Source organism: Aedes aegypti, chromosome 3 (assembly GCF_002204515.2).
Source record: "Aedes aegypti strain LVP_AGWG chromosome 3, AaegL5.0 Primary Assembly, whole genome shotgun sequence".
Taxonomy (NCBI): Eukaryota; Metazoa; Arthropoda; class Insecta; order Diptera; family Culicidae; genus Aedes; species Aedes aegypti.
Window position 1 is genome coordinate 279,150,644 of NC_035109.1, and position 27,784 is coordinate 279,178,427.

At 37.2% G+C, this 27,784-nt stretch overlaps 1 protein-coding gene across 1 annotated transcript in view; it reads right to left on the reverse strand.

Annotated features, from left to right (window-relative positions):
- The window catches only part of LOC5573063 (leucine-rich repeat-containing protein let-4), a 306,482-nt gene that overhangs the window by 3,896 nt on the left and 274,802 nt on the right, over window positions 1–27,784 (reverse strand). Inside the window, exon 4 of the mRNA XM_021853048.1 lies at window positions 4,004–4,134. Coding sequence (XP_021708740.1) covers window positions 4,004–4,134 — 131 coding nt within the window. The remainder of the gene's footprint in view (window positions 1–4,003; window positions 4,135–27,784) is intronic.

Sequence of the window (27,784 nt, forward strand, 5' to 3'; positions counted from 1 at the left end):
AACGGGTCCGATAATGGACTACAAACAGTACACGAAAACCAACACGAGTTGCATCATCTATAAAAGTCACAAAGAATCGGAGGTACCAGGCGATGAAACTTCAACCAGACCGCAGACATCCGAATGCACCAAATCCAGTATGCCTTCTGTTCTCGGCGAACTAGAACAAAACGTGTTTTGAGCATGTTTACCTTGAAGACAAGTGATACAATCTTGAAGAGCTTCCTTCTTCAGCACGTTCCCATCGCCATCGATAAAACTCTGCTGGTTCAGATGTCCTAATCGCTTGTGCCAAATGCTGGAATCTACCGTTAGAAACGACTTCTCTATTCTCTGATTCAGCCGATATAGCCGATCTTCTTTCGATCTTGACGCGATTGTCCAGAACTACACATTTCGACGCCGTAAAAACAACTTTCAATATATTTTTGTAAATTTGGCTTATTGCTAACAAGTTAGTGGCCAGATCATAAACAAGCCACACATCCTGTACTTCAAAACTTCCTTTTTTGGTATCCAGCTCGACAAACCCTCTGGTGACCGACTCGATGTACTGATTATTTGATGTATCTATCGTGTTCACCACAGTTTCATGATTCTTGAAACCTTCCTTGCTTGTGGTTGCTTGCAGCTGAGTCAAAGTACTAATCTTTTTCTTTTCCTCTGCCAACAGCCATCGTTGCGCCAATGCCTTACCTTTGCCTTTCGTTGGCTACTTCTGAGGATATTGTGCAGCAAAGTATCCAGATTTCTTGCAATGAATTACCTGCTTTGCGCATATCCACAGTTGATCAGCAGGAGTTTTCTCATTTTATTTTGTATGGGGAAAGGCATCTAACTTAAAATATCTTGTGAATGAAAGCTTTAATCGAAAAAATATTTGGTAGGCGTGATAGCCATCATCATCACGCACAACCGGTACCAAATATTTTTTTCGAAAATAGTTCCCAAATTTGTGAAATAATTCATTAGATGCATTTCGCCATACAAATATTTTTCGCGTTACCTGTTAGCGATTTTTTTGTGCATAGACACTAGCGCATGTGCGTTACGGTGTGGCGAGTAGCGAATCAGGGCATGCATGTAACCCATTGAAGTACCATGACCCCACAGTTATGGATCAAATAGTGTGGAGTTCAACTTAAAAAAATGCTATTTACAAATCTTGATGTTTTATTAGTGTGCTTAGTGCTATTGTCTGAAAATGTCGAATCTAATGCTTAAAATGGCAGAAATCTACATTCCTTATAAGTGATCCATAACCGTAGTAAACAATCATTTCCTGGTCCATATTATAGGTCACTAATTAGAAGTGCTAATATTCGGTATTTAGAATCAACAATCAAGAAAAATGTTTTCCAAAGATGAATTCATACTAAATCGAAGCGAACTAGCATGTTTTATGCTACAACTTTTGAATTTTACCGCCTGTTGGAGCTTATGAATGCTGACGTCACTTCTTACAGAAAACGACCATATAATGATAGCTATGTGGTACCTACTAAACATTTTTCAAAAACATCGTTATTTAGCGGTTGAGTGTTGTGCTTAACATTGCAAAAGGTGGAAGACAAATAGTATAACATGGGAAAAATATGTTTTCCGTCAATGTTTATGTTTTGAGCGAGTTATCCGATGTTGAACGCCAAAGTGATCCGTCCCTGTGGGTGATCCGTAACTGTGTGGGCATGGTAGGTGCTTTTCTTGTCAATTTTTGCGTGTCTTGGTTTGTGGTTCTACTTGCTGTACAAGGCGCCCTCCGCTCTGAAACTTTTCAACGGCCACTTCACATCTTGAAGTATTTTCGCCTTCACCAGGGCAGCCGTCAGCTCGACGTCCGAAGCTTCCATTCTCTCTGTCATTTGGTTGTAACACTCCGGCAAACCCTTCAACAAGATCGATGGTCATCACTGATCGTGTACCTCGACTTCAATTTTACTCAGGTTCTGCGTGGTTACCAGCTCGTCAACGTAATCTTCAACGGAATTAATTTCCTCTAACTTCACCGACATAAACTTGTCCAGCAATCCGAAACGTCGAAGCAATCCGTTATTTTGGAACGCCTTTGGAGTTTTTCCCATGCTTCTTTCGCTGTTTCACCAGGCTATAGATGTTCTCCTCAGCGTTCAGCGTCATTTCCATAGCGAAGGCCCATGATGCATAATTTTCCCGTCCGCGTAGCTTCTCCATGTTCGAAAGGTTCACATGGTTTCCGTAGGCACGCACAACAGCTTCGGGCAACTGGCCGTCATCACCAATCCTCGGTAATCCTACGCTACCATATGCCGTCCTCGTACTTCCGCTAGTGCCGCTTCCAGAATTAACGGTTTGCTCATTGCCTCTCGGGATCATGGCCTCCTAATCGAAAAAATTTTTTTTTTTTTTTTTTTAAATCTTTATTAGAGTGTATTTTAACACACAAGGGCTAGTTCTACACTTTCCTAATCGAAAAAATGCGCTTCTTATACTTTTCAGGCTTTGATGAACTCTGGGATGGGGAATAAAGATTGGACTCGGAAAACATGCGACATTTTGTTTTGAGTGTAACTTTTTATCGCGTGGGTAAAATTTAAAGAAATTCAGGGTTTTACTTGTTTAGAGTGTTATGTTTATGTGTGCAAAATCACGATCTGTCAAGAATAGCTACGCCAGCAAATCTTGGGCGCTGTGATCGATAATCCTGGTCAGTCGCACAGATGGATCGGCAAAAGGCTTGGAATCCACCATTCCACCGTGTCCCGCGTTGTGAAGATATTCCAGTAGACGAAGACCATCGAGCAGCCGAAAACCGAAAACGGAATACCCAGAGAAGGCGCGGAAGATAAGGCAGTACTTTAAGAATGAACCGAGCCTTTTTACCTGAGACGTGGCCAAAAAGGCCAATTCGTCGATGTGATTCGTCCAGCAGACCATGAAGTGGGCAGGGCTACGATTTTTTAAGATCAGGAAGGCGTCACCGGACTGACAAGCAAAACACGGTGGCCAAATTGTGTGCACAGAAGCTGTACCGTGAGTGGCTGATCAAGGTAGGCTGTCTTGTTAAGGACGACGACCAAAGCGGACACCAAATAAATCCCCGGCCTCGAGTTTTTTGTCGGTACGTCCAGCTTGGAGATTCCGGAAATGTTCCAGAAGAAAAAGATGGACAAATTCGCGAAGAAGTACCTGTTATGGCAGGCGATCTACGAGTCCGGACGGCACAGCAAGCCGTTCGTTACAACCGGCACCATAAACTGGCAGATCCGGCACCATAACCGGGCAGATTTATCGAGAGGAATGCTTGCAGGAGCTCTTGGTGCCCTTCCTCCTCTTTCATCGTAGTCGCACGCTGTTCTGGCCGGATCTCGCTTCGTGCCATTACGCCAAGCCTGTAATGGATTCGTATGAAGCGAAGAACGATAATGTGGTCCCGAAGGAGGCGAATCCACCAAGTTTTGGGCGATAATGAAGAAGAAGTTGAAGAAAAGCGGAAAAACATTCAAAACCGATGAAGCTTTGAAGATAAATTGGGAGATATTGTGTAAGAAAGATGGGCAAAGTCTCGCCCAAGATCTCATGAGCAGTGTTAAGAGAAATGTACGAGCATTCAGCTTGAGGAAGGAAATTCAATAAACCAATTATGCCAAAACATAGCTAATATATAGTTATTAAATCCCTGAAAATTTGAGAAGTAGCCGATTTAGAATGATTTTTTGGTAATCATTTTAGTTTGTCTTAGTTTTTCCGAGTCCAGTCTGTACTATTATGTGCAACAAGACCTGCAGATGGTGCTAGTGGAAAACGTCAAACACGGAGGAAAACGATGCGCGCGCCTCTGGTTGTGAGATGTGAAACATAAAAAATTAGAAATGATCATTTAAAACGTGGTCGATGGAAATATCGTCAATGTTACATCCGTTTGTCTGCGACTAAACTGAAAAGCAGTTCCTGGCCCAGTTGGAACGCAATGACTGGAAGTAGTAGAAGAAGAAGAATGAGAAGAACAGTAGAAACTCGTTCATACCTTTCTGGTTAGTTCATCGATGTTGACGTCCTTCTTGTCGTCTTCATCGTCTTTTTTGCCTCCGACTACTTCTTTCCGCGACATGTGCCCTCTGAAGCACGCCTGAATTCTGGTAGCGGCATGGGTTAATTCTGTAAAGGTGAAAAAGACAAAAATGGAATATTATTAATAATCTTATATGTAATACAGTGAAACTCTCGATGTAAGATAAAGTTTAATTTCTACTCAATTGTTTATTTTATTTTTCTTTCGTACGATATTTTCTGGTTTGCGATGGAATTCAATACTTTAAGATGATTATAAAAGGAAACCAAATTTTCAAGAGCATGAGACTAGAGAATCAAACATCGCTCTGAGCTGAAAAATTTGATCGATGGATCATCACCAGCATGCAATCAATCGATCAAATTTCCAACGCGAACGGTTGTCAGGTTCTCTTGATCTGTGAACTTGAAAATTCGAAGTTTGACTTCGTTTTATAATCACCTTAAAATAGAAAATTCTAAACTAAGCATAAAATTCTTCCTTTGCCTATAGCTGTCGTCCAATAGGGTCCTAAAGCCATGTCCTAATTTTAGTGCCAAGCGCTTAAGTTTAGGTTAAAAACACATGTTTACTCAATTTTCTAATGTTTTCCGTTGGGTTAAGTCCAAAAAACTTTTTTTTAGATTTTGTCACACCTCTTGGCTTAAACTCAAATTATTGGTATATTTTGTTTTCCCTGTCCCTTCCGAAATGTCAGGTAGGACTAACCCCAGTGTTAAAACTAAAACCCCTGTGGTGTTTTGTCGACTAAACGTTAAACATGGTTCATTTATGGACCCAATTTTTAAATTAAAGTTTAAACATGTTACAGCCGTTATTTGAGCGGGAAAAATTTCTCAAGTAGTTGCAGTAACATGCTCTTTCGTGTTATTAAATAAAATCAAGATTTCATTAAACATTTTTGGACCCAATTAGCTGCCTTCTCAATCAGTAAACTTTTTGAAAAAGGGATTTTGGTCCACATAAATAAGGTCCAAATCAATGAAAGTTAAATTTTTGTAAATGAACGAGTTATTTTCCAAAATTAACATCCGATCACTTATGAACTTTTTCGTGTAGGTTTACGGATTAAATTCATTCCATCAAAACATTCAACAGTGTTTGGTATGAAGGTTTAACCGTAAAAATATATTTTTTTACAATGATTCAACATTATAATTCAAAGTTATTTGTCAAATCGTACACTTTAGGTTATTCCCAAGCCACATTGGTAGCTGAATAATAGCTTATATAGCTAAAATACTGTTTATACAGCCTCTTTTCAGCTGAATAAACTTTTATACAACCACCAATGTTACCTGGGTTTATCACAACTTCAAGCTGGTGTACGAACTGATGTATCTCAAGGCTGCACTGTGGGACCAAAATTGTATTATGTTTTCACATATTTGTCAGTAAGTGCTACTACCATCTTTTCGAATCCAGCATGTTCTACGTTTGAGACTTTAATGCATTGTTAAAGGAAATACTCAATGGATGTATTCCACTATCAATTTCAATTAGAGGGGGTAGGGTTGATATCTCCACAACTGGATAGCTCAAGTGACTTCAGATATATAATTAAGCTGTCACGTCGGTTAAATAAATAACAAAATCCGTTTTATAAAGGCATTTTAGTTAAGTCCATGGTTTAACAAAACTACGAACCTAGTTATAAACTGTAAACCGCATGAGAGAAGCCAACCATGTGAGAAAATCGTTTCCTACGCGAAATGCAGTCACTTCGCTATTTCGTTGCCATCGTGAGCGAACTGGTGAGCAAAACTAATTCCATTGCGTTATAATGCTGATTAAAAAACTTCAACTATCGCCGGTTCGCATCGCGGGCGGGCGGAAAACTTTGACCCATAAGTTGTTTATGTCAGAAACGCACCATTGCTGTAGCTCTCTGGACACTTATTTGTACCCGGTACTATCTTAGATAACATTTAAGTTAGTTATACGATGTTCTTCTTTTCCTTTCAGGAGTTACATGCCCACTAGGACAAAGTATGCTTCCCAGCTTATTGCACGGGTAAAAATGTGGCACTCTAAAACGGGAAAAAGAGTCATGATTTCGGGAGGAAGGTGTGTTTTCATGTTTTGAAAATACACCACGACCAAAAGTCATGAAATCATGAAGCATTTTACCGTAACGTCGGCTGTACGTTACGTTTTCAATTTTTAGCGAAGAAAAATGTCAATTTAAATCCTCGAAGCATGAAGCATGTATGCTGGAACCATGAATAAAATTCATGGAAACATAAGCACTATTCATGGATTTAGTCATCTGTCATTTATGATTCCTATTTTTGATGCGAAAAGTAGCAATTTAGGTCATGAAATCATGAATCAGGATCTGATATCATGAACACAGTTCATGAAAACATGATCACTTTTCATGTATTTAGATGCCTGTCATTTATGATTCCGATTTTGGTGCTGAAAAGTGGCAAGTTGAGTCATGAAATCATGAAGCAGGATCCCTGAATCATGAACTCATTTCATGAAAACAGACATTATACGTCAACTAAGATCCCAGTTTGCCATTTGTAAACAAATAAAATGAAGATTAAAATAGATACAGTTTTTGTGCTGGTAGTTTCGTAATAAACAGTGAAAACATTCTAAAAACGTCAACATAACGAGTGCCACATCTTTAGCAGGAACGCGAACATTCGGTGGTTAGGCTCGAGCATCAATTGAATTGGCAAATGGTCCCTGGCCTACAAAATGCTGGTGGATTACATGAGTGATTGAACACTTTTTAACTACGCGGATGGTGAAAGTGGAACTGGAATATCCGGCCGCCGAAGGACTTTTGTGAGCTACTCTGTTATGAGACGTAGGGAATGCATCACTTCCGAACAGTTAAAATCGCCGACGAGCTTGTCAAGCAAAATCTTCGCTCAAAGTCAAACATTGCCCGGTTCTACATAGTCAGGAAGAAGTGAGTACATTTTCGAACAATGTGAGAACTCGCGGAAATTTCGCCAAGAATGTCATCGATATGAGACAAGGTTCCGAAGAACTTACGACTTTGCAAAAAATAAAACTATTTTTTTTTATAATTTCACCAGAAAACATCATCGATCGCCATTGACACACATTGATTGAGGTAAAAAAAAGGACAGTTAGATTTGTGTAACGCCCTGAGGATACAAATTCTTGCTAATAGACACGATTTCATGACTTTAAGTCATGATATCATGAAACATAAAATTTTATGAATTCATGACTTTTTGTTCATTCGATTCCAGTAGTTAGTTATTTCAGTTCTGATATAAGTAATTGTAACATATCTATTAAATAAATTATTACTTAGGTTTTCTTGATGAAGTTGCAATTTTAGCATTCCTCAATAACCTGAAATATCTATTCGGAATATTGATACGAAATTTGTAAATAAAATGTCAACATCTCATCTACATAAATATATTGATGAATAACTGAATGAAAATTCACTAACTGGACATTAAATATGATGCCAAACCTATTTTACAAATTTTCCAGATACCTCTACTAAATTTTACTTTGCGATGTCAATACGTCCAATTTGGAATATGACCTTAGAACTTACAATAACATTTTTGACAGTATATTAATAAGGGTTATCAAAGTTGATGAAGCATAGAAGCTGATATTTTCAAATTAAATTCAATTTGATGCAAGTATTTTGTGTATTCAGAGTCTAAACCACTTAATATATGGAATTTATACACGAGAAAAGTAATAATACAAGTACTACATAATTTTGACATTGGAACAGTTTTCGCAAGGGATTCTCAAGGTCTTTTTTTCATTTCAAATCACGATTGTTGACAACGTATTCCACAGCTATGTGTTCATTATACTCACAATTCCCCTACTATGTTTCTATATCGTAGCCTCTATCGTATAAGCGAGCCTCAAAGCCATCCCAACAGGTTGCCAATTCAGCTGCCCTCCATGCAGCATCCGACGAAATCGACTCCCCATTTTCATCCAAATAACTTTATCCTTTCACAAATTTTGCTGCCACCGTGTGGGTGAGATGATTTTTGAACTACATATGGTAGCGGTGCATAATCCAGTGTCACGTGGATATCGATTCCATTACGGTATGAACTGCTGATTTTTGTTGAAATAGGTCTGTGGGTGTGCCGGTAAAGTTATTATTGGTATGATTATTGAAGGTCGAAATCTGAAATCTCAAAATCATTATTTTCATAATTCAATAAATCACTATTCACTTCAATATTTTTGTATGAAACAGCGTAATAACAAAAAAAAAAAAACAACGTGAAAAAACCTTCGTCAATTTTATTTTTCCTACAAAACAATATTCTATAAAGCCTTTTTATCGTCATATTTTTTAACTAACGCAATGGTTTTACCTCGCTTTTTGAAATGACGTATTTTTACGCGGTACGTCAGCCGAAGTAAAAGAAAAACTTAATGTATAAATACTATAAATACCTTAACATAACGATTACAAATTTCATACTGAATTTAATGGCTTATCAAGAAAGTTAGAGCCAATCACTTTTTTTTTCGGAAGCATTGTTAAAACATATTTTTTGAGCGTATAAACTTTATAGAATTAGACAAACTCTTCTTATAAGCAATTCTTCAGAGATTTCAGAATGGTTTTTTTCATTTTTTTTTTCTAAAATTAACCTGGACCTCCTCTAAGAAATCTTCGTTAAACTCCTCCTGTTATTTTTACATATATTTTCCATACTTTTTTCAAGAGTTCCCACAAAAATTTCCTCTTGAAACTCTTTGAATAGTCTTTAGTTGTTCCATTGGGAATTTCTTCAGAAATCAGAGATATATCAGATATATCCACATATTTCTGATTTCATAAACTTATCCATATATCTTTTTTCTAAAGATTTCAACTTTGTATGAAATAAGGATTTCTTCAAAAATTCCTCTGGGAATTCAAATGAGAATTTTAGCAGTAATATCTCCAAGGGTTACTTCAGAAATTCCACCAGGAATTATTTCCGGAATATCTCATGAAATTTATGCAAGAATACCATCATGAGTTCTTTAACGACTTTGTGCATAATGGATTGGATGTCTCAAAATCATATTTGCCTTAGAATATTTTTACACGGATTCCAAAGGGGGACACTCTCACGAATTCTTTAGAGGTTTACTTCGGAAATTTCTAGATAAATTCTCAAAATTTATAACGTGGTTCCCGTTCTAACAAAATTGTTAGTTGTTCTTTCGTGAGCATGAGCATGATTGACCGGCTGCAGTTGCTAATCCATTATTGCAAGAGCAGCTATACCTTCACAGATGCTACTCTAGCATCCTCAATGTGTAAGTACTAGTGCTCTCATTATTTTTACAAACAATAACCAGGCTTGATAATACTCCTCAACATCGTCAGAGTTCGGTAGCATGCTCTAGAGCAGAGCTGTGTATACTTTTTCGGCCGCTGGTCAAATCGCAGAAACGATTTTGTGTGGCGGGCCATGTTTTTAAATACGTTAGCATGAAATCTGACAAAACTCAGTAAACAAAGCAAATTTATTTTGAGGAAATAGAAAAACAGAACATTCTGCTAGATTTTGGGAAAGTCTCTTTCGAAATAATGCAATAATATTGCCCAGGATATTTTGATTTATCTAACCCATATTAAGATCATGTGCTAATAACTACAGAGATCTGGTCAGAATTAAGTGAGGATTCTGTCTAGAATTTTACAAGAATTGTGCCTAGGATTCCTTCGGAATCTCACCCAATTTTCATTTCTAAATCCTACCGTGAAATGTTTGAGAATATTATCCAGGATTTTCATAGAATTTATCAAAATCTTAGCTAGAGTTATGATGTAATCTTCCCTAAGATTTTTGAAAATTACGCATTAAATTCGATGAAAATCCCAGTCTGTGAAAAACTATTGAAGCATAGAAGCAAGAGAAAAAGCGTACCAGAAAAAAACAATCCTCGTATTTCGAAGCACTCGAATTGTTTGATTGAGGATTCGTGTTGTGATTTTTGAGTTCAATTTTTACTCCTCAGAAAAAAAAACTTCGCAGTCGCCTTTTTACATAGCAGATGAGTTTCTGTCAGGCCTGGTTGTAACATAAAACTTCTTTAAGAATTTGTTTCGAGAATGCATGTGGAAACTCTTTGTGAATTTACTCCGTAAACTCTGAAATAAATCCAGCTAGAGTAAATTATGGAAGAACTACTACGGATGGAAAAATTGATGAATTTCTGGGGGTTCCATGTCGGAAATAAATCTAAAAGAATTCCAGCGAAGCATTGATAAAAACTTTTGGAGTGATTTCTGAAAAATTCTAAAACAATTCCTAAAAGAATTTTGAATGTAATTACTTTGTACGATCTACTCTAAGATATTGTCGAAGACTTACTAAAATAATTTCAAGTCTTGAACCAATTTTGATACAAATCTATGAAGTAATTCAACACCTGGAATTATCAAGAAATTGAGTTGAACCTGTAAAAAAACCTAAAATTCTCATGGAATTTCGGCCACAATCAGGGAAATTATTTTGGATCAGTAATACATGATGGAATATGTCAATTGCAAACTTCTTCTTCTTATTGGCATTAACGTCCTCACTGGAATAGAGCCTACTTCTCAGCTTAGTGTTTTTTTGAGCACTTCCACAGTTATTAAGAGCTATGGAAGATTATGGACGAGAACAGTTTTCCCGGGAAACTGACTAGACTGATCAAAGCAACGATGGATAGTGTACAGTGCTGTGTGAAGATATCGGGTGCTTTATCGGACCCGTTTGAAACACGCAAAGGACTTCGATAAGGCGATGGTCTTTCCTGCCTCCTGTTCAATATTGCGCTAGAAGGTGTTATGAAACGGGCGGGCTTCAACATGCGGGGCACGATCTTCAATAAATCCAGCCAGTTCATTTGTTTCGCTGACGACGTGGACATTGTCGGAAGAACGTTCCAGGTGGTTGCTGAACAGTATACCAGGCTGAAACGTGAAGCAGATCGGGTTGGATTGAAGGTAAATACGTCTAAGACGAAATATCTGCTGGCTGGAGGAACCGAGCGCGATAGAGCTCGCATAGGCAGACGCGTGACGATCGACGGGGATGAGTTCGTCGCCGGAAGTCGTGCTTACTATGGACTCCACAAGACCTTGCGGTCTGGTAAACTTCACTTCCGTTCTAAGTGTACCATGTACAAGACGCTAATAAGACCGGTAGTCCTCTACGGGCATGAGACGTGGACAATGCTCGAAGAGGACCTGCAAGCGCTAGGAGTTTTTGAACGACGTGTGCTTAGGACGATCTTCGGCGGAGTATGTGAGAACGGCGTATGGAGGAGAAGAATGAACCACGAGCTTGCGCAACTCTACGGTGAACCCAGTATCACGAAAGTCGCCAAAGCTGGAAGGGTACGATGGGCGGGACACGTTGTGAGAATGCCGGACAACAATCCCGCAAAAATGGTGTTCAACTCAAATCCGGCCGGTACAAGACGAAGGGGAGCGCAACGAGCTAGGTGGTTTGACCAAGTGGAGCAGGATCTTGGAAGTGTGGGGCGATCGAGGAATTGGAGGTTAGCAGCCATGGACCGAGTTAGTTGGCGTAACATTGTGGCGCAGGTCATGTCTTGAAGGACGTAGAGCCAGCAAAAGTAAGTAAGTAACAGTTATTAACTGAGAGCTTTCTTTGCCAAAGTTGCCATTTTCGCATTCGTATATCGTGTGGCAGGTATGATTATACTGTATGCCCGGGGAAGTCAAGGAAATTTCCATTACGAAAAGATCCTAGAACGACCGGGTTTCGAACCCAGACACCTTCAGCATGGCTTTGCTTTATAGCCGCGGACTCTAACCACTCGGCTAAGGAAGGCCTCAATTGCAAACTAAATCTATTCAATAAAAAATACGGCTGCGCCGCTTTCAAAATGCTACTTGGGTTGTTCAGTTTATTTATTTTTATTATTTTTGGTGACTTGTATTTGGATTGTTTTTTCAGGGCTGGCTGGTAAAGACAAGTTCAGTTGCCAGTGTCATTTGGGTGTTATTCTTGAGCATATGAAATATGGTCGAGAACATTCTAAGATTTTCTACAAGGCAAAGATTGGGACGAGATTAAAAATATTTCCTTTCCTAATATCATAGGGGGAAAATACAAAACGTCTTCTAGGATGTTTTCTGGGTACGAAGTCCATATATCTCATTCCTATTTCAAGGATTTTATTCTTTTAGTTAATACAGTCGCCTCTCCACATCTTGATATCGAAGGGACCATCGGAATAGGGAGAGATCGATACAAAGAACATTAATTTACTGAACACTAGATTGAAAATCATTCCGTTACTAGGAAAATAATAAACAAACAAACTTCATTTCGAGTTTCCAAATTGTTCTGAATCACTTGAATCTGGTCTAGTAACCTTTGATAATGTTCATATCGACATATGGAGAGCAAATTGGGAACAAAAAATCAATAGGTACACATCGAGATATGGATATATCGAGATAAGGAGGATATCGAGATATGAAGAGAGAAATCGTATGCAGATTGAAGGGACCGAAGCAATCATCGACATAGGGAGAGATATCGAGATGTGGAGTGTTGACTGTAATCATATTCAAAAAGGTATGGACCGATGCACGAGTTCATTAGTTCGACGTTTGAGCGGTGCCGTATTCACTCGTTGTCATGGTCACATAAATAACGCGGCACCGCTCAAACGTCAAATAATGAACTCGTGCATTGGTCCATAAAGTGCCCGTTCGTTTTTGGCAACTTATTTTTTTATTGTCCCAAAATATTGCTTGAAAATGAATCTACAAATTTTCTTCTTCTTGGCATTAACGTCCTCACTGGGACAGAGCCTGCTTCTCAGCTTAGTGTTCTTATGAGCACTTCCACAGTTATTAACTGAGAGCTTTCTTTGCCAAAGTTGCCATTTTCGCATCGATCTCGTGTGGCAGGTACGATGATATCTATATGCCCAGGGAAGTCAAGGAAATTTCCATTACGAAAAGATCCTAGACCGATCGGGATTCGAACCCAGACACCTTCAGCATAGCTTTGCTTTGTAGCCGCGGACTCTAACCACTCGGCTAAGGAAGGCCCCCTAAACAGATCTACAGATATATTGTGATTAGTTGAACTCATAATTCATTGCTCAATACAACTAAATAATCTTCTGAAACTACGGAAATACACATATCATTCACTAATCCTGTCAATTTCAATGTTTCTGTGGTCCTTTTTGAGGCTGAACAAATTTGAAACACGTAAATTTAATTCGTGATGATTATAACGGTGATAAAATTTTCAGTCAAAACAATTGTTTGGTTTTGCCACGTTTCGATTTTGGCGACATGAAATTCTTCGGTATTTTGCCGAAATTGAACAAGCACTATATCTGAGAATATTTGCTGCGAATTTCTGTAAAACCTCAGGGATTTTGAATCCATTTGAAAAATAAAAAAATATGTCAAGATTAGTGCACATCTTGGTTTTCATACGATTTTAAATTCACCATCAAGAGGAATTTAGGCATGATTTTCATTATACAGTAATGACCCGATTTTGTCAGCCCCCGATTTTAGCACCCTTTTTGACCCGATTTTGTCTACCCCCGATTTTGTCAACCTTAAATTGATATTTATTTTAATCAGAGTAAGCACGTCTCTACTGGCAATATTGGGCGCATAAAGTCAACAATGACCTGGGCCACGTCTATACAATCATCTAAAGACCGAAATTTAGAAAATTGAAATTTTTAATAATTATCCAAGAAACTGATTAATGTTACCTTGGATTACGATGGGTAGAAAATGGTAGTGAAAAAAAACAATGTATATATTAACAAAATCGGAAAATTACTGTATTTGGAATTCAATTTGAAGTATTTGCAATGCTGGAAGTTGTTCCTATGCAGTTGTTCGCTAATTCCTATTTTTTTAGAATTCATTCAACCATCATGATGTCCATGAACAATGTTTGAAAGCGTGAAAAACGCTTTGAAATGATTAATGAGTTTTTAGTCATTTCATGTTAAATATTCGTTAACCATGTATATATTGAGTATTTCTAGAACCTGGAATTGTTTTGTACAACCTGTAAACACCTGGAAATATCAGGAAATTTCATCTCTGGAAACGAGTAGACACCCTGTAACAATTATCACTTATTTCAAATTGATTACGACTACTTGTATTACCACTCTTCATCGAACCACCTATTTGGACTAGAATTTTTGATTTGCGAATGAATGCCAGGCGCATTTGTTGAAATTTCTAGTAAAATTGTTGAATACTTTTAATTTCTGTACAGGGAACTACCGTCAAGTCACCAGTCACCGTGCGGTCTCCATTCACCGTGCAGATATACTGATTCCTACAGAATATTCAAACAATTTTCACAAATTATTGTTTTGTTGGCAAAATAAAGTAAAACTAATGAGATGAAGTAGTTCTTGTTACAATGCATTTTCAAAAACTTAATTTATGTAGCCAAAACCATGAGGATTCTGTTCAATTATGAGATTTCAAAACACTCTTAGTAGAAACGCCAAAAATTCACATTTTTCATTTTAACGTTAGACAATTGAATTTTTCATAGTTTCAACAAATTTTCGCTGTAGATACTACTAGTTGAATGTGTTTTATAGTCTGAGCCGCGAAATTTTATGCAAATTAGAATTTCTTACAGAGTTTCAGTTAAAACATGTATGTGTATGTTACCGTGCATTAGTGTTAAAGCCGTGAGATTATTGGGTAATATTGGATTTATTGTTATGTCATGATTCAACTACTCCATATCTAGTTTTTGAGCAAATGTGAAATGAATTGGACGATACAGTTAAGCCCCCTATGACGATTTAAATTTAAAAACAATGATTTAGCCATTTTTCCAAATTACTATGGCTTTTATTGTGAATTATGTTTTGAATACCCTTAAAAACTAGTACACACACTACTTGCAACATAATTGCTCCGCCAAAAACGTTTCTTTAAGATACGAAATTGAATCATACCGAAAACTAGACGCACGGTAAATGGTGCAATAGCGTGCACGTTAAATGGCCCAATAGCACGGTACGAGGTGACCTCAACATGACATTTGTAAACACAATTTTTGAATATTTTTTTGTTATGCATCACTAATTGTAGATTTTTTCCTGAACTATGGTTCAATTGTACGATTCGTAGTGGCATTCTAGTTCAGTTTAAATTATTTGGAAAAATCATATAATTTTTTGAAGTGCGGATTTTTTTTAATGTTCGGTGAATAGTAGCTTGACGTTAGTATAATTCCTGAACAAATTGCTAATAAAAATATACCATTTGTAGTTTAAATTTCAGGGCTTTTGTTTTCTTGAAAGTCTGTTGTTAAGATTCCATTGAAAAATAAGTCAGAGATATCTTCGGGTTATTCGCCATTCATTACTCCAGAAATCTCCATAAGTTCACTCAGAATGTCAGTAAGGAATTGTTAGCGTTAGCTGTATACAGGTCAGGAATTGTTTTATCTCAAATTCCACCGATAATCCAACAAAAGAATAACAGTAAGTCTGCAGAAAATGTCTGCGCAATATTCAGCTGATTTTTTTTCAGAGAGTAAGCAAAGAATCCATTCTTTTCTCGACACTTTGATAATCACAGCGAAAAAAAAGTTTGTACTAGAACTACACTGTTTTTGTGACTATTTTTCTGAAAAAGTAACTTTTTGTTGTAGATAGTTACTTTTTAGAGTCCAGATCGAAAATAGTGACTAAGACTTTGAAAAGTGACTCGCTATCAGCTCTGTTGGATGAAACCATTTTAATTTGACTGAATACAGAATTTTCAATGAAGTTAAAGTAAAAACAAGGGCTGCTCGGGGGATTTATCTACGAACGCGTACATCTTCAGACTCGGTCCATGCCATGCCTTCGGCAAAGTTGCACCGGAGTGAAGTTCTAACTAAAATCAGTCATTTTTTATGTTCAATCATTTGAGGTAAAAGAGAAGACAATCATTTCGACTCGTTTTGTAATATACGAAGCTTGGACAAAGCGCTACACGTTTTCAAATTGTTCTACTTCTAGCACTCATGTATCATACAGTCATACAGTGGAGTAGTGTATTTATGGTGTGCCGGTGCCGCGTTGTCACTACTGGTCCGTTGTCAACTTACCGAGGGAAACGAACGGACCAGAACATTGCCACTGCAGTAGTGGCACATCCAATCTCCAAAAGTCAGCATCGCGAAATGGTTATGGAAATAAGGTTTGCCCAAAGAAAGCACTTTGCATCGTTTTTGTTAGCCAATTTACATTTTCCACAGTTCAAGTTCTTTTTGGCTTTTTCCGTTTCAGCGATTTTCGGATTGTTAGTGACTGTGTTTTAGTTTAAATTTTCCACTCTTCGTTCAGAAGCAACCCTTTGGGGTGGTGGATGGTTGTTGGTATGGCGAGAACAATTATAAATTAATGTTCTATTGATTGGAGTTTCATTTTGCAAACACCAGATTCGTGTTTCTTGAGAAAGCTGGCGCCCTGCTTGGTAGTGAGATGTCTGCTAGTGAAGCTCGAATTTCGGTACCGACATTCATCTTCAAGCAAACAGGACAACATTTGAGTGTACGAATTGACTATTCAAGGTTCGATACTGAGGTTCAATAATACATAGAATGATGAATTGCCACAAAACCCCAACGAACTCCTAAAGTATCCTAATACTGTAAAACTTTATTATTTTTTTCAGAAATAAAATCGGAATATTTCTGCATTTTGTTTTGAAGTCTTATATGTTAAATTTCAAAAATAAGTACGGGTACCTACGTCTGCTATCAACTTGCCCTTAAACTTGCTGATTCACATTTTTTAATTGTTTCGATATGACTTATAAATGCTTTACCAGATTATGAAGACACATCACTTTTTGACCGATTTTGTAGCCGTATAAAACTACATCAAAGTCAAAGTATACAAGTTGGGGATAAGATTTCGCCAGCCTTTGTGCTCGTAATCTTCGTCGGATTAAAGCGATTAATGTACTTCCGAACATTTTATGTTCACCATTATCCTCGAAGCATGCGATACCGACCCATTTCGCCTTGGAAGGAGTACGTCTTGGGTGCAATGGGTACTCGGGTTGGTCGGCCATCGGTACAGTTGTCGTATCCTTTTGGGGAATGGGAAAGCAGGAAAATATTGATTTCGGTCGTGGAGAGAATTTGAATTATGGATGAGAAGCAGTAGAAAAGGATGTGGCAACTCGTTTTCCTGGGTCGAAAACTGCCACTATAGAGGTAGTGATGTGCCGGATGGTACCTATCCGGGGCCGGTTGAAAGAGATTTTCCTTCGATAAAGCGAACGTGGCATCGGTACAGCATGGCAAAGGATCACACTTGTGACGGGCAATCAGACCTACTTATACCAGAGAAACGTTCGAATCCCACAGAATGGCTTTTGGATTTTGGTCTCGAGAAAATAGTCGTTTGAAGTAGCTAGTCGTCTGGCTCTATTACATTTCGAAGGTGTCAGGTTTCCGGAAGTGGGTAGTTCACACAGGAGTTTAATCAATTTGGAAATTTCTCCAACATGAAGTAATCAAAATCGCTATGGGGGTAGCATTAGAGCTACTGGATAAATGTACAAAGAGACGGATATTGTGAAGCGCATTGGAAGATGGAGAGAAAATGATACTCAACAGAAAATCAGGAAAATCACAACGCTGACTGGTTAAGGAAAAGGGAAGGTAAATGATCGGACAACAGGAAGAACACACACATAACATGATTATGTGGAATCTAAAGGGTCTTTATTTTATTTTAATTTTTTTTTAAGTTGAATGGTTCATACTCAACTATACTTCAATTAACAACTACCGAAAAATTAAACATTACATAGTATAATAATAATACATATTCTTTGCAAATGGTTTAGATGGACAAATTGAAGTGAAATTTGGGAATTTGAAAAGACACGTCTTTCCGGTGAGAATCGAAGTCACGAATACCTGCCTCCCTCTTTTTGCAATGGAAATTTTCTCGACTTCCCAGGGTACACAGTATTTTCGCATCGGCCATACCATATACGAATGCAAAAATGATCAATTGGTACAGCAAACTCTCAGTTAATAACTGTGGAAGTGATCATAACACTAGCTGAGAAGCAGCCTTTGTCGCAGTTGGGACATAACGCCAGAAAGAAGAAGAAGGTTAAAGCTAACCCGCCCTAAAATCATTTCCTTATCTCCTCTTTTTGAATACAGGTGGAAAATTCCCATTTGAATGCATAATTCTCGTTCCTAAATCAACTTTCTCGTTGCCGCTAACTTTTTCAGCCAAGTCAAGTTTTTCCTTCAGAATGGAGCTACAGTACAGCTTTATTCGAAAGCGCCGGCACCATGCGGCTAACAAAGCTTTGCATACACAAAAGGAGCCAGTGGGAAATAACAATTTCATCAAAAGTGAGTAGAACGCAATTTAGTTTATGTTTCAACAGGGGAAAGTGGATCAGAATGCTACGCGGAAAATTCTTCTAGATTTTTAGCAACCTGTAATATTTGGTAGGTGCTTGAATTATGTCAATATGTAAATTTACTCACAAATTTATAATGTTGGACCTGTTTCTAGAGTTACTGTGCACGTGCTGTAGCCTTAGGTGCAGGAGCCTAATTGCTTGCAAGCACACGGGAGCGCTGTACATTGTGAGACCTTTTTTGGTGGGCCTCATTTTTCTTGAGATGTCATGCGGTCTCATGCGCTCCGTCACATGTGCTGTTTAAAATTTAGCGCAATAATTGAAGTAATTACAAAAGTTTTCAACGAGGATCGAAATTGAAACTCTTGGATCGCGAGTCTTCGACCATATCATGCAAGCCATCTAGACACCTGCATAATGAGGCGAAAATAGTTGTAGAGGCTCTTCGTTACTAAGCACTTGTTTCACAACTTGGATACCGATGGCGAGCCGTAGCGCCGAGCAGCGCATGAGACGAGTCTCCCCGAGAGCACATCACCTAGCGCGCGCTTCGTGAGCCTCCGTCTAGCGCAGCACACTAGGATTCCGATGAGCTGAGAGACGGTTTGATTGGAGGATCGTCAGTACATTTATGTGCTCCTGAGAAATATGTAACTCTACCTGTTTCTCTCAAACCACTGTTTTTCTCAATTCTTCTCGCTTTTTTCTCATGATGGGCTGGAGATATTCGGTTGAACAGCGCATCTAAAAAAGGCACATATCTGGGCAATCATTTAAGGCCCTAGGGTAAAATTGGAACGAATGTCAAGATTGAAAAAGCGATTTTCTGTTTAATAATCGTCAGATTGAAAAAAAAAAACACGCTGTAGCACTGCGGAACACATTTTTGTCTCAAGCACCAAAATACGGCTATTTTTTTTAAATTAAAGATTGATGAATCCATTGCCATTTTTGAAAATATCATCGCCCGTCTAGTTTTTGAGATATTGACTGTTGAAAATGCAAAGCTTAGCTATTTCAGCCATCTTGCATGCAAGTTTGGCAGCTTGTATGGCAATTTATTCTCCTAATTTGCCACATTGAATGCTGTACTTCATGTGTATAACAATTATTATTATCAAAGTTCATAATACTTTCGATGCTCAAACGTATTTTTTATGGTTTCTAAAAGTATTGTATTCTGTCATATAAGAGAAACGAAGAAATTTGGTACCTTGTTGCATCAATGGCCGGACGCCTAAGGTGATACGTATATTCAAATGCTTGCATATAATTGGGTAATCGTAATTTTATTATGTATTTCTTTTAGACGATAACTATTAGGATAGAACTTGATAATTTTCACAAAATTTACAATGAATTTATTGAAAATACCGTTAAAATAAAGGTAATTCTGCACCATGTCGTGTCCACAAATCCGGACACATGAACCAAAATCCGGACATCGGTGCATCAAATTCCGGACATTTAAATAATCACAGCTGTTTTTCACATAAAACTTAAAAATATCAAGCATACCTTCAAATCACAATACACAGATTGATAGATTTGTAAACATAACATTTTTTCTCTGTTCGATGATCCTGACACATCATGAAACGTTGTTTTGGAAGCCTCAAAATATACTGTGATGAATGCACACATTCTGCACATTCTTCATAGTATTTACACCTAATTTGCACTCATTTTCAATTTATATTGTTTAAAATCACAGTGATATAAATTTTGTCCACTTTTTCCAGGTTTTCGAATAATTATAATGTATTATTTTTTTGTTGAACTGTGGAAACATTGATGTAAAAGCACAATGTCCGGATTCAAAACCACACGTATAAGTATTTGGACAGTCTTCTTCTAGCACTAAATTATGTGTATTTTTAGTAAATTCTTCAAAACTATTGAATTTATCAAGCAAAAAACACACACAAATAACAACAGAACATGTATCACAAATGATTAGCACGTAAAAAACGCGTGAATAATTGTCCAATTGCGATGGTGCATTGAGTAGAATTCCTTCGGTTGTCGTTAATTTTGAGTGAAACTGACTTTTGGTTTTGTCTTTACCGTTGTTTTACAAGGCTTGATGTCAATTCACGTTACAATAGTCAACAGTAGTTAACATCTGAGAGAGAGGAGACAGCTCACTGACAACTGGCTTGTTTTCTTGGCTTCTTTGATTTCTTCTTCTCATGTTTGGGTTGGGCACAATGGTTCGGAGAGCAAAACCAGGTTCAAAACCATTTTTACATTCCATTTGCTATCAAAAAGATCATAAAAATTAAAAATTTCAATATCAATTTGAGTTTAATCGACAATATTTAAATAATCTACGATTTTATATGCGAGATCACAGGAAAACGCTCTGCCCTTCGAATGTGCGGTTTTCCAGTGACAGTTGATGTCAAGTTCCCTTGACTTTTGGGAGCTCGCAATCTAAGCCAGCTGTCTCCTCTCTCTCAGGTTAACATTAATCGTAAGAACAATATTCTTACATTTTTAAAGGATATTTAACATTGAAGTAATTCAATTTCACCAGAATGTCTGGATATTGGTCCCGTCCGGATTTTGATTTATCACGGTATAAAGACTGCAAACGTGTTGGAAAAATCGATTTCATCTAAATTTAATCGTGTAATTTCAACCAAATTATATCTGAAATGAATGTTAAAGCTATATATTGCATGCTTGGTAGATTAAATCACAAAAAAGTTTGATAAGTCATACTTTAAATTTCAAGTGTACATCTATGAAATTGTGACGTGCTGGAATACCTACTTCTGAGAACGGCATCAGCTACAGCAATTCCAAAACTGCATCTTTGATCCTTGAGGCACGCAAAAATGACATTTTTGTTACGCTGTGTAGTTTTTTTTCCGCAAATAAATATTTACGTATTACGCAGAAAACTGTTTCTTTTTCAGTTTTGATATTTGTTTCAATTTTACTAGGACGTCAACTGCCTTTAAAAGCATAACCGTCCCATATGAAATAATTGTATTGGCAATGAATTAAGAGGAAGGAAGAAATCAAAAGAGCAAAACACCCATGCCTAGGGGTGCACTTTATCAAACATTCCCCTAAGCATTGTGCAGCGCAACTTGAAGAAAATTAGAATCAGTGTTTATTATTTCCCCCGGTGTGAGGTATACGATATAGCCTTTTCCACTGCATATACTGCAGTGTTTATCTATTCTACACTTTAAAAGGAGTCTTGTGATCTGTTTGGTTTTTAACAATTAATAATGAGAAAAAATGTATCACAATCCAAACAGATTTGTTTATACGAATAACTTTTATGATCTGCATAGTCAAAAATCATTCAGTACGAAAAGCGATTCGTATTCTTGATCACGGTGACTAAAAATATTAACAACCATAAATACGTAGAAAGCACCAAAACGATTTGATACAACAAGTTTTTTTTTGCGTGATAGAGATAAAATGAAAAAGTATTCTGTTACCTTATGATTTTTAAAAAAATTAAATTTTAATCGAAAATCATCGATTAGTGTTTGATCCTTCAACCTAGTCGCTTGCTCCTTCGAGGCAGGCGATGGGGACAGGATCAAACTTGTCGAGCGTCGTTCGCGTTGTGAAATGGAAAAGCGCCACGGATTGTTAGTAGTGTTTGATCTATTGATCGCCTTGCCTGCTCTTGCGTGGGCGAGTGACGAACACTTGTTTGGCATACAATGTGATTATCGAATTATATCGCGAATCCGGTTAGGCTTGATTATATGATGGATCGCATCACCTCACCCACTAACCCGTGGAGATGCAGAGGTGGTTTCGGTCTCTAGTAACAACGGTAGTCACACTAACATTCCTTCCTTTCCTCGATGACCGTAAGGACGTGGCCGGCGCCGTTATTGGCTTTTAAAATATGAGCTCTCGAAGCTTACAAAAATCATTCAACTACCGTATCGTGATATAATTGAAATAAAAACCATGCCTGAAGCGAGTGCGATATAATCTAGCTTTTTACGCTCGCTTTTACTCTATAAAACAACGAGGGGTGAATTGAATTTGACACACTTAAAATACTTTGTTTTTTCATCATTCTTGTTTGTCAGCATGTATGGTAACAATGAGGATAATATGCACGGATATTTTTTTAACTTTACCCAAAATTATGTATATCGATTATACTATCAATTCCAAATCTCTGAATATTGTCTTCCTTCCTCATGAATGCTGTCAAAAAAGAAAGACCTGCATCTACCCAATACTTTGGCCAAAAAAGCCAAATTTGGGTAAATCCAACTTCTCTTAAGGTTGGGTTGAAAGAAATAAAGTTTGTTTTAAATCAACCCAAAATAGAGTATATTTTTCTATTTGTGTTAAAGGCAAACTACCTAGTGAGGACCTTGGAAATTCAGCCAAATTTGAGTAATTGGGCTCAATTACGGAATTGCGTCGAAACAACCCAAAATTGAGTTGAATTCCGTCGCCATGATCGGACTCCACCCATCTTGGCAATCCTCAAGGTTTTTATACATTTATAGGTACATCGTTGGTTAAGCTATGCTTTTAAATTATGTTACTACACTGGTCCCACAGTTATTAATCATTTAAGGCTCTGCTTAAATTTGAAAAATTATAGGGAGCAAAATAAACCATATTTTCTATGAAATCAATGCCAAATGGTAAAGTGGGGTATATACTTGCAGTTCATGCACAATGTTGTCATCAAAATTAATGAAAACATTTGAATCTTTCACTTCTTTGAACATTTTTTGAAACCACAATTTATGAATTGGCAAAAAAGTTGCCCATAAATATGAATCAATGTGAACATGATCAATGAATCAGTTGTTTACTTTCAATTTTGCTTATGGTTAGCTTGTGTCATGATTATCATGTTCAAGTTGGTCAATTAATCGATTTGCGCAATGAGTTTGTTATGATCAAATCGTTGAGCTTTGCTATGGATTTCCATGTTCAAAACTTCTAAATTGTTTTTGATCAACCCAGAGCAAACTAAACTGCGGTTGGACCTCGTGTCGAACGACAGTTATCATCATGCTTCCAAAGAGAAGAAGCAAATTTTGAAGCTGGAAGTAATAAGCTATGAGGGTAGCAGAGGAGCCTTGAATCCATATTTTGGGGAGTAAGAGTTCTTATACCATATTTCTTCTGTCAGTCTCATTACATTCATGTTCTGTTACACATACATAGCTATCTAAAGCCACTACATTTCGAATACAATAAGTAAATCAGTCGGCTTTCATGATTTAATATTCAGACATTCATGTTTGCTTCGCATGACAACTTAATGTTGATACACATGTTATTATACCGTGAAGTCAATGACGAAATCCGGTTTGTGGACAAAAGGTCGAAAGACAAAACGTCGAAAGGACAAAAGGTCGAAAAACAAAAGGTCGAATGGACAAAAGGTCATGATCACGAAATCCATATGGCTACCCCACAAGTCATGTGGTTTTCTTCATTGGGCAAATCTATAAGTAAAACACACGACCTTGACTTGTAGGTTTTTCTCAGTGTGAAGATTCCAATATTACATGGCGATTATATGGTGGCACATTACGCACGTAAAAAAATGAGGCCTTACATAAACAAAGTAAACATTTTTAATGGCCATCTTCTTCTTCTTCTTCTTTCTGGCGTTACGTCCCCACTGGGACAGAGCCTGCTTCTCAGCTTAGTGTTCTTATGAGCACTTCCACAGTTCTTAACTGAGAGTTTACTATGCCAATGACCATTTTTGCATGCATATATCGTGTGGCAGGTACGAAGATACTCTATGACCTGGGAAGTCGAGAAAATTTCCAACCCGAAAAGATCCTCGACCGGTGGGATTCGAACCCACGACCCTCAGCTTGGTCTTGCTGAATGGCCATATAAGACTATAATCCCCTTAAATAATTTTCAGATTCCTTTTCCACAAAAAAAAAGAAATTTTCGTAGTTAGTGAACGGTCCCAATCCACTTTTGCTTTCCCGTAACAAAATTTTACATTGGAAATTATTTGAAACTAAGAATCATTTTTGTAGTTTGAACGCTAATTCATAAAATGTGACTGGTGTGTATATTACCCACAATTTATTGATCAACTATTTTACTGAAAAATCTCAGCCAAATCCGAATAAATACGCATTTATCTCTCATAGCTATATTTATTAAATCTGTAAATGTAGTCTGGGGCTCAATCTCTCACCAAAAATCTTTGAAACAAACTTTAAAACGCCGTTTCTAGCTAGGCGTCAATAGGCACACCGCTTACAAAGTTGGCCAAAAATACAGTTCAAATAGCTACAAAAATAATTTGGTAATATTGTTGGCTCATACCGCGATCAAGAGCTATTTTATTGAGATAAAATGCATTGAAATTGCTGAACACTATGTGTTGCTTATCAGCAAAAATGATTCTGTTATGTTTTGTGATAAGTTTTATAATACTTTTGTCTTTTGAAATCAGCTGATTCATAAATTGTAGGTGATTCAGCTGCGTGGGGTAACTGTATCAATTTGTGTGATTTGTGCTAACGCAAGAACAACACACGTTATGTCCAAACCAGCAGATTATGCAAATTGAATGAACCTCGGATTTTTTTTCCGCTAGAGTTCAGTATTTGGGTAATATTTTCATAAGCAGAAGGTTTTAAAATATTCCATCGGTGAAATTTTGATTTTTGCACTGCGTAGCTGTTTTTTTCATATACAGCTAATGAAAATCACGTTTTCCTACGCATTTCGGCCCTTACAAAATGTATGGAAAAAAAAATCACTGATAGAATATTTTATAACCTTTCGATTGTGAATTTATAGACCAAATACTGATCTCTAGCGGTAAAAAATCCGAGATACGTTCGATCTTCATAATCTGCTGGTTTATACATAGCATGCAACACGACATTCACGGAACGCGACGCGAGACAAGACATAACACTTATAGGGAAAGTGTACCAGTTATGGCTATAGTGGTTCCCTTTTTGGCCATATGTGTTTTCTCTAAAACTTTCACATTTTGAATATTTATGTATGTTTTAACATCAAGATTCATTCGATATCAAACTACTGAAGCACACAGAATGATTAAAAAATTGATAACAATCAAATTATTACGTATGGCGAAATAGGGAACCATTATGTCCATAACTGGTACACCCACCCTAGTTCTTACTATCGTCAGAAAGTTTTAAAACTACCTTTCTATCGACCGGTTTCGGGCGCGATGTGGCCCATCTACGGGACAATGTTCGACAGACTGCATTTCGTACGTTGCTCGAACACGTCCGAATAGCAATGCTACTGGTGCTTCGTATCTACCGAATTGGGTTGTTGAGTGATGAAAAATTCGTCGTTTTTTGTAGCTTGATCGAACGAGCACATTTTTTCTAAGTGTAACACGATTTTATTGCACTTTAATATCTTTATATTGATATAGTAAATGATAATATATGATTTCATTCCGTCAACTCAATGACATTTCAATTTACATGACTGCTCGCACCGAAGTAACATTTGCCGAGGGGTGATTCAAAAGAGATTTCCATACTAAATTCGAACGTGTTTTAAAAATAGTTCCAGGGCACGGAAAATTATGAAACTTTGGATTCTGGCTCAGTATTTAACGTAGTATCAGAATATGCAAAATACAGGATACCCTTAAACAAGCCAATTGAACAGGCACGATGTGATGGGGGGATCGTCTTCATTCATCAGCAGTCCTTGATTGTTGCTGATAAACATGGATTCCCATGCGTTTGCTTGATGAACTTTGCAATTTTGCAATGTATTTTATGATTGGTATCTACCGCATGAGCTGCTACACTGGTTTCGTTTGTTTTTCCGCCCGTTACGGCATTTTATCAAAGATCTTATTAGCCATTAGATACAAATCTGTCAAGTAACCTGACCTAACCTACAAGCATATGTCAAAAATCTCACAAAAATAACCAGTCAACTGTTAACTCTGAGAGAGTTATGCCAATGATTTAACTTAAGGAAACTCCTTCTTATACATTAAGAAGAGTCCTTTTTAATTATCTATTAATCTTTATGTCTCAGTTTGCCATGTGTTTTGTATTCGTATATTTTGAGTATAGACAGCACCGTCGAGCAATTTAAGTGGTTAATGCTACGTTCAGACTAGAGCTGATATTACGTAATATAGGCTCTCTTGATATCAGTAACCTTGCCTCTAGTTTTCACTGGAAATAAGAAGTATGACGTTTACTATCAAGATTTACTATATTACGTAATATCAGCTCTAGTCTAAACGTACCATAATTCTGAGAAATTATAACTGGACAGGGATTGAATCCTGAGAAAATTGAGAGTATATTCCACGTATCGCTCTCTGTAACTATCATAATATGCTGCACTAGGGCGATTCCAAATTTTAAAATGTTTGGAAATCCAATCTCCCATATGGTTTTTACCATCCTTACCTTGAAAATAGTGTTCTGTTAAATTTTCAGCTTTTTCGGTGGTGATTTAAAGGTGGCCCAAAAACAATGTAGATTCATATGGAATTTACTATAGAGAAATTCTGAGAAATGTGCCAAATATGCTAGTTCATTAATGTAAGTACAATCTTATAATGCCATAGAAAAAACTCATTCTTCAAACCTTAATGTTGAAGAAACAAATCCTTTTTGAGCTAATTTTATTTGGGATTTTTGCAAATATTTGCAGGACTATAATAGCAAACAAACTGATGATTATCTATTCTCCAATCCGTCGGATTGAATTCTCTTCTCAGCAAATTCCTTTATTATGGTTTGAAGAATGAATTTTTACTATGGGATGATAAATTTGCACTTGTTACATTCCAGTACTAACGTGTTTAAAACATTTTTCAAATTTTCTCCATAGTAATTTCCATATACACCTACATCGTCTTTGGGCTACCTTTAAATCACCACCGAAAAAGCAGAAAATTTCATAGAACACTATTTTTATGGTAAGGATGGCAGAGCAGATATGGGAGGTTGGATTTTGAAACATTTTTAAATTTTGAACTGCCCAAATGCTGCACATTATGCGAGACTGTCTATCGTATACTGCTACAACTTTGATCAGATTGGAGGGATAGTAGTGCATGATAAAACCCCTCTAAACATGCTCCAAACCTGGGGAACACTATTGCTATTGGAAGTTCGTGGATTGTTTATCGTGACAGTAAAGAAAAACACCTATCCCTAACGGTAAACAAGCGAGAAAAATGGATTTTATTATCGCTCTCTCTTTGGGGCTCTTGTTCGCTGCTTCCATTTATCAGACTTGTTACAACTTGCGATACATTGATGATCGTGGACCGCAACAGATGGGATGTTTTTCTTTGCTTGCTT